Source organism: Metopolophium dirhodum, chromosome 5 (assembly GCF_019925205.1).
Source record: "Metopolophium dirhodum isolate CAU chromosome 5, ASM1992520v1, whole genome shotgun sequence".
NCBI lineage: Eukaryota > Metazoa > Arthropoda > Insecta > Hemiptera > Aphididae > Metopolophium > Metopolophium dirhodum.
Window position 1 is genome coordinate 38,240,232 of NC_083564.1, and position 13,477 is coordinate 38,253,708.

The 13,477-nt window shown below is 28.6% G+C and overlaps 1 protein-coding gene and 1 long non-coding RNA gene across 2 annotated transcripts; one reads left to right on the forward strand and one right to left on the reverse strand.

Annotated features, from left to right (window-relative positions):
* Positions 1 to 215: 215 nt before the first annotated feature.
* LOC132945202 (GTP-binding protein 2) lies at positions 216 to 7,600 on the reverse strand. The gene is made up of 8 exons (XM_061014878.1): positions 7,080 to 7,600; positions 6,796 to 7,008; positions 4,662 to 4,871; positions 3,138 to 3,473; positions 2,883 to 3,065; positions 2,079 to 2,190; positions 1,811 to 1,998; positions 216 to 1,752 (listed from the first exon to the last, which is right to left on the reverse strand). The coding sequence occupies exons 1-8, from the start codon at positions 7,257 to 7,259 to the stop codon at positions 1,477 to 1,479; spliced, it is 1,698 nt and encodes a 565-aa protein (XP_060870861.1). The 5' UTR covers positions 7,260 to 7,600; the 3' UTR covers positions 216 to 1,476.
* A 4,106-nt stretch (positions 7,601 to 11,706) lies between these two features.
* Positions 11,707 to 13,218, forward strand: LOC132945917 (uncharacterized). Its single transcript, XR_009664618.1, has 3 exons — positions 11,707 to 11,764; positions 12,519 to 12,811; positions 12,894 to 13,218. It is a non-coding gene; the product is annotated as an uncharacterized LOC132945917 (long non-coding RNA).
* The last annotated feature ends 259 nt before the right edge of the window (positions 13,219 to 13,477 follow it).

Here is a 13,477-nt window from a genome sequence, read left to right on the forward strand (position 1 = left end):
TACTTATCGTTTATACAAAAAAAAAAAAAAACACGTGTCATTGTAAAATCAATACATCTGTCATCACACCGCTCAGAATCTAAAAGGTAGACGTTGATATTTGCCTTATTTCTTAGTTGCAATGGCATATTTATAGGGGGGGGGGGGGGGGGCTATGAAATCTCTTCCCACCTCAAAAAAAAATATTTGAAGACCCCCAATTTTAAACATCAATATTCAATAATATAATAATTTGTTTATTTTGAAAATTATAATGAAAAAAATATATTTTGTAGGCAAAAAGCATGTATTAAAAAAAAAAACAAGACGTGCTTAATATTAATTGCTATATTGAATACAAGTAGAAACATTATCACATTTAAACTAAAAAAAACTTAAGATAATAATAATATATACTTTGCTAATGTAGTTTAATTTCTGAATACTCATTGAATTAAAATGTACCATTCAGTCACACAATTTTACAACTAAACTACAAAATATAAATCCTTAAATTATAAGTTAAAATTACTTTTTGTACTTCATTCCTTTTTCTCAGGTTTACCTCTTCACAACTAAAACTAACAAGTGTCCTAACTAATCTTTTTACAGAAAATTATTTCTATGCTACACATTTAATGAAATATAATTTAATATAAAATATACATTGTAATTATTTAACTTGAATTTTCAAGTTATTTAAACATTAAAAAATAAATTTAACATTTAAACTATATTGCTTGCCTTAAAAATATATTATTTTATTTTTATTTTAGAGTACATAAATATATCATATTAAATATTTAAAATATTTTACAAAATCATTATTTATACATTTATAAACATTAAACATATTATGTAATAACTTTCTTATATATACTTTTTTTTATATTAGTTCATAAAAATGGTAATTACAATATTCTACAATAAAAATATAAAATAAAATCTTAATATCCAGAATCATAATTCCAAACAATATTTAATTTATCTCCTAAAACCCAACTGATATTCTAATTTACTTTGTTAATTATTGGTATATTTTTAAAAATTAACACTACAAAATTAAAAGCTATTTTCAATTAAACAAATTTATAAAATAATGGCTGATAGTTAATACAACAGGAATATTACATTAAAAATATGTTGTGTCTCTATTATATTATACATTTATTTATATTTTAATATTTTTCATAAATAACTTTTCATGGTTTTCTATAATCATTAAAAATTAATATTAAATAGAGACACCATAAAATGTTAAAGAAAGAAAGAGTGGTCATCTTGAATTTCTAGTAAAGATATATAATTTTAAAGTTGTATATTATAGTTGTTGTAAGAATATATTATTGTAACTATAGGTAAAATTGTTATGCATTGGATTAAGTAAAATATATAGTGTACAACACACAATTCCAAAAGATAAATGATATAAAAGTTTATTATACTCTATATTCATCTGTGTAGATATCAACTGTCGGTAATGTACAAACATAATATTTATCCTGCCACAACCTGTAAAGCAAACACCTGTGTAACAATCCCAATTCCTTTAGTCTGTCCTTCTCTGAATAATAACCTCATGCCTTCAGTTACATATTCTGGATGGCGTGCAAACTTAAATATTACTGATGCGGAATCATTAGTGTGCATGCCTCGTTTATCACACTCCATTATAGCAACAATAGCAGCAGTTTGTCGTATATTCCCAATGTGTACAGTGGTTTGGAATCCGTTGTGTATGGATGTCGCATGATAAAGCAGCACGATCCTAGCCTACAAATTAAATCCAGATGATGAAAATTTGTTTGGCGCAACTAAATTGTGGCCATACCTGAAAGAATATGCAGGCACTATGGTTTACACCTAATCCCAACAGCACCATGCCATTCCTCAAGCCTGGAATAACTTTTTCTAAATTTAATGAAGCACTCTGAGTTGCTTTTACTACACGACATGGAGCTTTATTTCTGTGTATAGACTGTACAGTAACTGGAACAAATGTTCCATTATCAAGAGGACCTACAAATAAAATAAACTTAAATATATTGCATAAATATTTTAATAATTGTAACCAGAATAATAAATTTACTGTTTTATACCTATGACTAGTTCTGTGGCTATATTTACAACACCTTGTGTAAGTACACCACCAACAATTGTACCGATATCTGGAACTTTAAAAATCTCATCTATTTGGAACTGACAACATTCCTAAAAAAAAAGAAAAGAATATTATTATGGAAATTTTAAAATTTGGTATGTTTGCACAGATGGATAATGTATTGCACCCATATAATAGTTGTATTTTACTATACAAATTTACAATACTACAATTGAATACCAAAGTATCTTTAACTATGATATATATATTATACATATAGTCCTATAGGCTTTTTGCTGTAAGCTACACTAGCTGTATAGAGTTGTAGACGACGATATACCGAATACATACATAGTTTACATTTAGTGATAACACTATTTTATAACATGTTATCAATGACCAAACGTCATGGTATAAACAACAAATATGGAAAAAATGAGGTGTTAACAAAATTTGATAAAAGGCGCCATTCTTAATAATTAAATAAATAGTACGCAACGCAATAACATTTTTAAATAGATGTACATAGTGATTTTCGCTTACATTCATTTAATTTGTCGCTCACAGCATATTTATCATGTAACCAAATTGGTAGTACCAAATAATAAGAAATGAGGTAAGCGTCCCAAATACAGCCTAGAACACATACTGATAGGTATAAAAAAAATTGTTGTCGAATATTATTCAATATTCAATTGAATCATACATTCTATAATTAAAATATTGGTGGGGCAATACATTTTTCACAGACATTAGCAAGACCCACACTTAAACTGTATAAAACAAAAAAATATTACAGTACCTGTTCCAATCTCTCTTTTTCTTTGATACTTATACTCGGCGGTAAAACATATAAAAATCTAGTGAGTAAATCTAAATTTTCACCAGTAACACTGGATATGGTAAATATGGGTACAACATTTTGTGTTGGCTGTGCTGAACTTGCAGTAATGACATCATCGTCCGATTTAATAACAAGAGGAACCTGAAATTAAAAATTAAATATTTATATACTAAATAGATTCTTAATCAGATAATAACATGTGGTATAATTTACTTTTCGACACCCAACTGATTTCAATATAGACTCCAACCAATTGATAGTATTGTCTGCAGGAGTAATGTCAGTCTTTGTAACAACAATGCAAAATGGGAGCCTTAGTGCTAGTGCTAAATCCATATGCTCTTTGGTCATGTCTAATTGACTAGAAACATTTACAGCTGGACTGCTCACAACTAACATAACGTGATTTGGACAATAACCACTCAAACCAGCTACAGTAGTTTTAAGATATTTTTTATGTCCAGCCAGATCAAGGAATGTGATCAACTTAGATGAACGATCTCTGATCTCTTCGGCTGTACGTGCTTTTTGGTAGTTAATAACATCACCCTTAAAAAATATATGTATAATACAATAAAATATTACTTAAAATACTATACAAAAGGATGGTAAACTTAGTTTTGTAAATACAAAAACTAAAAAACCAGAAAAAATGTTCAAGGTTACATACCAAATTATTAATTTAAATATTTTATATGTTTTGATTATTATAATTTATTGTATGTTATTTATTTTGAATTTTTATACTTTATTTTATGTTTAATCATTAATTTTAAAAGTAATCAGATGATGAACAATATCCAGAACTAATAGTTCTCATTTTCTTTTTTATATTATAAAACTAAAATCCTAATTTTTTTAGTATAAAATAAGAGGATGTCAACGTGCGTTGGTTTTCTCTCTCTAACCCACTCGCAACATAGCCAAACTCATTTACGCAGAATCGTTTTTTTTTATGTTTTTGAGTAATCTTGGAGTAAAATTACCCATTACAAAAACAATAGAGAATAATATTTTTGAGTGTATACATTTGTCTCAATATTGTCTCAAAACAATTTGAACATCATTTAAATTTACAATTGTTTAGTTTTTTTTTTTTGAAAGTCGAACACAGAATTAAATAATAACAAAATATAAAACTGATACGTCATACCTTCAAAAATATTATCCTCTATCATTTTTGTAATAGGCAATTTTACTCTAAGATAACTCAAAAAACATAAACAACAACTTTAGGTCAGTGTTTTATCTATGTTTTGCGAGGGTCTGAGAGAGAAAACAAATATTGCGCTGACATCACCTTCAAAAATATTAACCTTAAGAGAACGTAGCAAACTCGTATGTTGTCTTTATCTTATACACTTATGACATACCAAATTTTATGCTTCGCAAGATCACGTTTGGCTCCGTTAGTTTAAAAATCGACCTTGTATACAATTTAAAGATAAGATAAGTACATCTCACTCAAAATTGCAAACTGTTTGTCAATCTTAAAATAATCAATACTCGCTTTAAAATTAAAATATAACAAAAAGCCTAGAGATACCCTAGATAATAATCTTACCTTTACATTTTATAAGAGGTTAATTCACTCTTATTTTTAAACTAACGTTATCTGCTGAGTGTAAAATGTGCTATGTCGTAGGTGTTTAAGACGGAGACAACATATGGAGGTGAGACGTCCTCTTAATATATTCATTACTTTTAAATTGATAAATTGTAATACATTTTAATTACCTCAGTATCAAAACCGAGAATTTCATGAGATATGGAAGAAGTTCGTCCAGATCTAAGTTCATGTAAATGTCTTAAAACATTTAACCGTGCACTACCACGGCCGTTATCAAATTCGCCATGTGCTAAGACCCCAAGAAGAGTTGACTTGCCAGCATCTGCGCCTCCCAATACAGCAACCATAACTTCTATACATTCTTGGTCATCAGGAACCTAAATCATATAAATTATATTAAAATAAAATAGTAAAAATAGAATATAAAATATAATTGTATTAAGTGTTATCATAAAAATTTGATAACTATTATTACATTGAAACAACATTAATAATGTTTAAATCCCAGTGATATAACTTATTAACACACTCAATGCCGGTGAGTTATATCAATTCTTATCCAACACCATCAACGCGTTTATGCGTTAATTTCTAATAAATTTCAATGTTGTTTAGTAAATGTAGCTTTTATTATAAATCCCTAAAATTAAAGGTTGCCAAGTACAATATAATAAAAGAAAAGCACTTAGAAAAGTATTTACAAATGAAAAACGAGAACAACAAGTCACTTTAGTACCAGCCTAAACTGTACGATATATGGTGATATCAAAAATTGTTACTTATCTTATCTTATTTTAATTTATTACGACAGATGGAAGATAATTTCTTCATAATAATGATTATTCTCAAATGTGTTGTAAATAAGTAACTAAATATAAAAATCCAAAATACTAACAAATATATATTTATTTTAGAAAAATGAATATGTTTTACTTTATGTAGGGGAAAATGCTAATTTGTAATCAGAATTAAGAAATCTGCATTCAATAAAACTATATATTTACATACAAATCTATGCCTTGATTATAATTTATATTTATACACATCCAAATATTTTTTATATTTTTAAATTATAAAATACTGAATATTTCTGAACTATATTTATGATACTTTCTTTACTTTAAATTTTAAGACTTCTGTTTACAACCTATTATTTTTATACTTTTAAAATATTTTATGTCCTCTTTTAAACTATATATTATACAATTAATGCAAATTGTAATTGTTTTAAATGTAACTTCAAGTACTTGGTTATTAATATGTATCTATTATTATACCTAACTAAAACACATTTTATTATAATAATATAATGATTAATATTTTAACCTAAAACTTATAAGTTTTACTAACTAATAAAAATTTACTGATTAAAAATAGTTATGTGTCTAAATTACTTCCAACTCCAATCCCTTAAATTATTAACTTTTTTATTAGACATATGTTATAGACTTTAGCTGAAATATGACCTTGATATGTATTACTTATACGTGATGAATTCAAATTTTTGTGGGTAATCATAAAAAATTATCTTAAATTGTACAACAAAATGATAATAAGGTATATTATGATAAAATAATTATAATTTTTAGTTGTTATTCTACTATATATTATCTAAATTGGGAAAGATTAATTGAAAAATAATAAAATTACTTTCATTTTAATATATCAAAGAATACTATAGATGAGTTAAATAAAAAATCTTCTTTAGATTACAATATTAAAAACGTTAGATAACCTTCATACCCAGTTAAATAAACAATTTTATAGTTAGAACAATGTAAATAATTTATTATAATCAAATAAAATCTTTTTGTATAGAAATTTGTTTAATTTATTTATTGTATTATCATCAGTATTTTTTGTCTTATAGCCATTTTCTTAAAATTATGAACTTGACCTTCATTTAAAAAATTTTGATGACATGGATGAAAAAAAGTATACAATTTATTGTTTATAAGTATAGATGTTTCATTTTTAGACTCGAGTTTAGACTTTAGAATCAATAATTACCTAAAGAAGTATTTTACTTTATTTTAATAATACATTATATTACATTTTATTTTATAAGAGAAAACATCATTTTATATATTAATTTCCAAAACGTTGAAAAATATTATGCAACAAATCGTATAAAACCTTCAAATTTACTAGCATTAGATTATAGAATGATAAGATATTACTTAAATTAAATTTAAATTATTAAGGTATAGGTTAACAATTATTTTTGTCTAGAAACAGGTTTGGTACAGTTGTATAAAAAGGAAGGTCTTTAAATAATAATTTTGTATAAAAGATAAAAACCTTTCGAACTAAAACTTCCGCAACTATTTTGTCCTTTCTAACAGATCTTTCTCGTAATACTGATGTGGTGGCACCAAGTTTGAGAGCCATTTGATCCAGAGTGATCAGACTGGACTTCATGTCATCAGAAGACAATCCGGTCAGCCTCCCTGTATCTTCGACGCCGATCTCGTATATGGCTTCACCGTGTCCCTCTCTGAGCCTCCATTTCAGCTGATACAAATAATTAGGCATAACATAGTGAATTTTGATGAAAACGACAAGTATGAAACATGGGGTCTTACCTGCGTGACTAGATGTTCAAAGCGCAATTTCGACGGACTGGTCAGCTTGAGCTTGTACTCGACGTTGCCCATTTGCGGTTCGGGTGGCAGACGGGTATCGTCGTCGTCGTCTTCTGGCCATACATCGCAATTGGTCGGGGGGCTGGTGCCCGGGTCGAATAGGTCCAAAAACGAGTCCATATCGACCGCGGGTATTGCAAGTTTCGACGGAATATCCTCCAAGGCTCCAACTAAACGCGAACGGAAACCATCTCACCGCACTATGATCGCGACGACGCTGCGCCGCGCCACTGTCGTCGCCCGGTCGCCGTAATAGTAAAATGATCAATCGCTTTGCGCAATATTGCGCGCTAAGACCGTTCGCGGCCCGCCAATAGTGAGTGGCGCGTTGTACCGCGGCTGGTACTAGATTTATTTATAAACAAAGCGCCGCCGCAAGGCCGTCCGTCGCCGTATTTATTATTTTGGCTGTTCGCGGTACACTGCGATCTTCGGCAGCTGGTACCCGATATGTTATCACTTATCAGCCAGAACGCCGTTATCGCGTGACGATAAAGACGTACTCGGACGACAGGACATATAATATTATTATTGTTTTCAAGGGCGACTTTTCGAACAGGTGTTTTTTGTTTTTCGCTTTTCCGACTTTCCGTGCCAAAACAAAAACCCGCGCGACCTGCAGGTATTCTACCTACCAAAATCGCCGACCTTCCGGCTATCACTTGGCACTTACATGAAACTCTTTTTCATTATGTTCACTTGTTGTCGACAAAATGTAATAATATTTATAATAATAGCGTTTCCGAGAAGTTATTATTTATAAAAATAAGAACGAAAACAGTGATGGAACGCATGCGCGCGAGACCAATCATATTATAAAGTATTAACTGCGGAATAATTAAAATTCGTAATTATATAATATATATATATATATATATATTCTGATGTGCATGCATTTCTATATTATAGTCTGTATAGTATTATAATTTATAAACATTATTACATTAAATATTAAACGTATATAATACTTTTGACAGCCTAAAAATATCAAAAAATCCATTTAACAAGTAAAATTGTGTAAATACGTTTAAATATAGCGGGGTGCCGCTATTGGGTGACTTCCCCCTCTCGTCAATCAAACCAAATCAAATTTACTTATTGTATAACTTGTAAATACTGCAGATTGTAAATATACATTTTTGTTCAAAAAAAAAAAAAAAATACGCTTATAAATTTTAAAAAGCCGGGTAAGTAAAATGGATGGTATTAAATTTGAATTCAACGATATAATAACATTGTATACGAAAAACTTGACGATTTGTCAGTGGATATTTTATAGTTATAATATTTATTTTGTTATTATACTTATTATTAATACGGTATAGCTATACGCCTATACCTAGTAAATTTAATTAATATTATAAAATTACAACAAAATAACTAAAATCGTTATTCTAAGTTATTTAATATGTAATTTCGTCCAAATTTTTACATAAAATAACTATAATTGTTGAGGTTTTTTGGTTACAGAATAACCTACTTACCTGGAACCTTGTTTTAATTTTCAATCTTTAGCTATAAAAGTTGAGCATTTTATAAATTTTTAACTTCAAAATCATTTTTAAATTTTAAATTTGATAAATGTTGTCAAAAATTGAATTTTAAAGTTTAAATACTTATGAAAAAAAATGTACCTATGTATTATTAATATTTTTCAACTACTATTGTAACAATACACTAGGAGCCTTGTACTAATTTTTCACGCATCTTGACCAAATAAATACAATTTATTGACATTTATATGAAGAAAAAAAAAAAATTGAAAATGTCCGTAAAACATTTCGAAAACATACCAAATATTTTGAATATTGTATCAAGTATAGGAATTGAAAAAATAAATAAATGATACAAATTTCAAGTGCTTACGGTAATTCATTTATGAATTACAACAGAATAAAAAAATCGTTAGTTGAGAAATCGAGTGAATATCCGATTTGTAAAACTATGAACTTCAAACGCACATAAATGTTTAATTTGACTTTCTTGTAGACATTTTTTTTTTGATATAAAGATAGGAAAACTTATGAGAAATCTTGTATTACGTTTTAAAATCTTAGATTCAAAACGAAAAAATTTTATAAATTTCCGAATCAAAATAATTTGCACATTTTTGAGATTTTTAATTATCGTATTGATATTTATACAAAAATAAAAAAATTCGAAACAGAATATGTATGTAAACCGCTCAGAACAAGTCAAAATATTTTGAATATTTTTTCATGTATTATATCGAATTCTAATATATAGGTACATTCGGTGAAAATTCCATGTATATCTACCATCTACGGTCATTATATTGTTTTAGAGTTACACCAAAAATAAAATCGATTTTGCGTAAAAATTCCTGTTTTTCCTTAATTTGTTATTTTGTTTTCCCTAATGCGCCAACTATATTCATTTTCCCGTCGAACAAGTTGCTGTTGAAGAAAAACGAAGCAGTTTTAGAACCACAAACAATCATGACGGACACACAAAAAAAAACACTCATTGTATAAAATCAATAAATATATCACTCCGCTCAGAATCTAAAAATGAGTAAAAAAATTAATTAGATAAATTATATTTGTATTATACCTACACTATAATATATACTCCGATAAAAGTTGTATGAAATGACATCGGCTAATATTGGTTGGAGTGACACATATAGATACATAAATACATTTCAGCCTTGTCTAATTTAAAACCAGATTAACTGATGCTCGTATATAGTTCAAAATGAAAATGATTTATATTACGTAGTATTTTGTTTATTTTATATCAATTAAGTCAATTTTTTTGTCATATTACAAGAAATAAGTCAAAAATGCGTTAAAAAATTTTAAAAATGCCTCAAAATGTATCAAATTGGCTAAAAATGACGTGGTTACAACATAGAGAACTTGAAACAGAAACACATTTGTAGCTTGGTAAGCATCGTCCAAGAGTTGAGACATTCCGAAAAAAAAATATGCAAATGCAATGTAACCTGAGCTCTAAACATAACAGTTTAACAGTGATCGCGTGAAGTATACACACATTTGCAGTGTAATACTGTATGACATTATGATAATAATAATATTATTTATGATTATGCAGTCGTATAAGTATAGACTATAGTGCAGTATAGTGTACGGTCGTTATAATACCGATCGCCGCGAGTGAAAGGATCGACTATGGGTACCTAATGGGTAAGTAATAGCTAGGTAGGGACGTGTTTTAATATAATGACGAAATGCGTTGTGCGTATGTATACCTACTGTAACAGGCACAATGCTTTTGGTTGTATAACAATATAGTATATACGAATAAATTAAGTAATCGAGTAGATAACTGGGTCGTCACACGCCGAGCTCACTTGTTCATACATACACAAGACACAACACATAGCCACATAGCCACATGCCCACATACATATATAATATTATATTATATCAACATATTTAGTGCCTATATACATATATATTATAGCCTATAAGTAATTAATATTTAATATGTTATATGAATACGCCATACGACGGTTTACATACGGTATATATTACACAGTGTGAGTTTTTAAGCATCCTCACATGGATTTTATGCTTAATCCTTAAATTATACATATATTCAAATTCTGATTTTTGGAATTTTTTGATACACTTTCAAAACCATATTTTCAAATACCTGATATGTTTTATACAAAATATAAGGAGTGTCCTGTGACAAAACAAACTTCTGTTTTTCAAATAAGAACCTTACCCTTTTTCACTTTCAATTATAATCAGATTTTCTTATTTTGAGTTAATATAAATTTGTGTACTAATTAAGGATAATAATATGTCTATGGTAATGGCCAATGGGACAATTGGTTTTGGTTAAGTAGATTTGGGGGCTTAAGTATAACGAATAACACATCTATAATATTACATAATATACCTAGTTTATATGTTTGTAAAACCATATTTCAGGATTATTATACTTAGTATAAACATTTTAATTACACAGAAACAACTTATTAGAATTTTGATTTAGATACATCAACATTTTCAAGAAAATCACCAGCTAAATAATTTTTAGTAAGAAAGGAGATTTGTATTTGAAAAATATAAGTTTGTATCACTACAGGACACTCTTTATATTTTGTATAAAACATATCAGGTATTTGAAAATATGGTCTTTATTATAGGTATACTTCAAAATCTATAACAATCAACATTTGAATAAATGTATTATTAAAGAAAAAAATGGGGGAGCATGACAGCATGTTTTAAACATCCACTTGTATGTTGTAGCCTAAAGCGCAACCGGACAATTTCCCGAGGGGAGTCCATAATAAATATTTTTGTTAAATGCCCATAAGGCCATATTAAAATACGACTAACATTTAAATAGGTAGGTACCATTGTACCAAATAATAAATGTAGTAAGTACCAATATGTACATTCCACATTTCCACTTGATAAAGTTGATATTAATTATTAATAATATGATAATATGATATACCTACATGCACACAACACACGGACCACAGACATCTACCCCTTCTTGCAGACTCCCACCACACTAGCCACATACTGCAGTTTGTGGCATGGCAGCACAGGTGCCATACTGCAAGTGCAATACATATTATACAAGCACCTACGTAGCTACGTTTACGGTTTACGCAAGTAGGTACCACACTATATAGTAACTAGTTTTAAGTAATTTCACTATTACATAATATTTACATATCATTATTATACCTACCTATTGGCTATTAATTATTATATGCATAATGCAATAATGTATATAATATATATATGTATATAATATATTATATTAAGTAGGTACAGAGACGTGTTTGGGTGATATAGGGAGCACTTGCCCCCCGCCGTAAAATTTAAAAATATTTTATAGGCGGCATTATCATGTATAGGAAGGTACCTATAGATATTATAAATTTTTCATAACATTTTTTCGTTTTATCGTAATAAATTAATTTTTTCCATCTATGATTTAAAATTTTATAAATGTTTAAGTATTTATTATATGAATTATGAAATATACGTATATATTTTTAATAATAATACAATTTATATCTATATAACATATACAGAGAATAGAGATCTAAATAAGCTGGATTTGAACAAATAAAATGCGTCTATGCAGTCAAGACTCAATGGATGAGGAATGATGATACACCGATACCTATATAAACCTATTATATTATATTATATACCTAGTTATTGTAGTACCAAAGTTATCTGGTGGATGTCGATACGTTGGTGAGCAGCCGTCGCACATAGGTCTGATATACCTATGGAAAGTTATTATTGGATCGGTCATAATATTACGTTGAGAAGTTATCTGTCCATAAACTTATTTTCAGATTTGTAGGCCAATTCCGTTGCTATTTTTTAATAATTCTTTGTTTTTATTAAGGTTGAGGTGTAACAGCATTTTAGGGGCTATTGTAATTCCCACTTCCAGGACTTTATCATACATACAGCCGACAGCCCGATGACCTACATTTTTGTGTATTCTGGTCTACCCTATGATGGCCGCGAAGTAACAATCACGTCACCGTTTATCAGATTGCCCAGTTTGAAAGAGTCTCCAACAATTTCATCGGATAGGTACGCCATAAACCGTGGCATAGCGTTGGGCCAGCATAATTTTGTCCGGATCAATATCTACAAAAATGACGTCCCAATTATTAGAAGCTAATAATATAGGTACTTAATATTTATTGTAATATAATATAATATTAAACTCATTATACCCAGTTATTACGATTAAGTAGAAATAATATTACAGTGTCTTTGTCGAACAGTCAGCTGTACGAAGTTTCCGCTGTGCCACAAGACGGGTCGACGCCGGTCGCTGAACATGGGAAGTCCTCAAGCCCACCCAGCATCGATTTGATGAATCAACAATACATCTTACATCTTACATCGATCATTGCAATCTTATAATTATTCACCTGAATGCATGTAATCCTGAATGTACACTTAATTTATTACTACCCATCTACAAAGTCAACACTGTATTAATAAAAGTATTTATTGTTAAAATAAAATTGAGTTCTATATTATTTGTAGGTACTTAAAAATTATTTGGGTATAAAGGAAACATATTTTAATCATACAAAATTAGATAAACTAAAAGACAAAAATAATAAGTAAATACGTCGTGTTAAAAATAGTTTTTAATTAATATAGGTAGGACAGGTACCTATTATGTAGGTACTTATCCAAAACTCGTTTATCAGGAATTAAATAAAAAATGAGGTCAATTAAAAAAAGGTGGGTAAGTGGATGTCGCTCTGCTATACAGTAGGTTACAAGTGGGTCACTGTAATGGATGGTGTTAAATTTGAATTCAATGATATAATACCATTG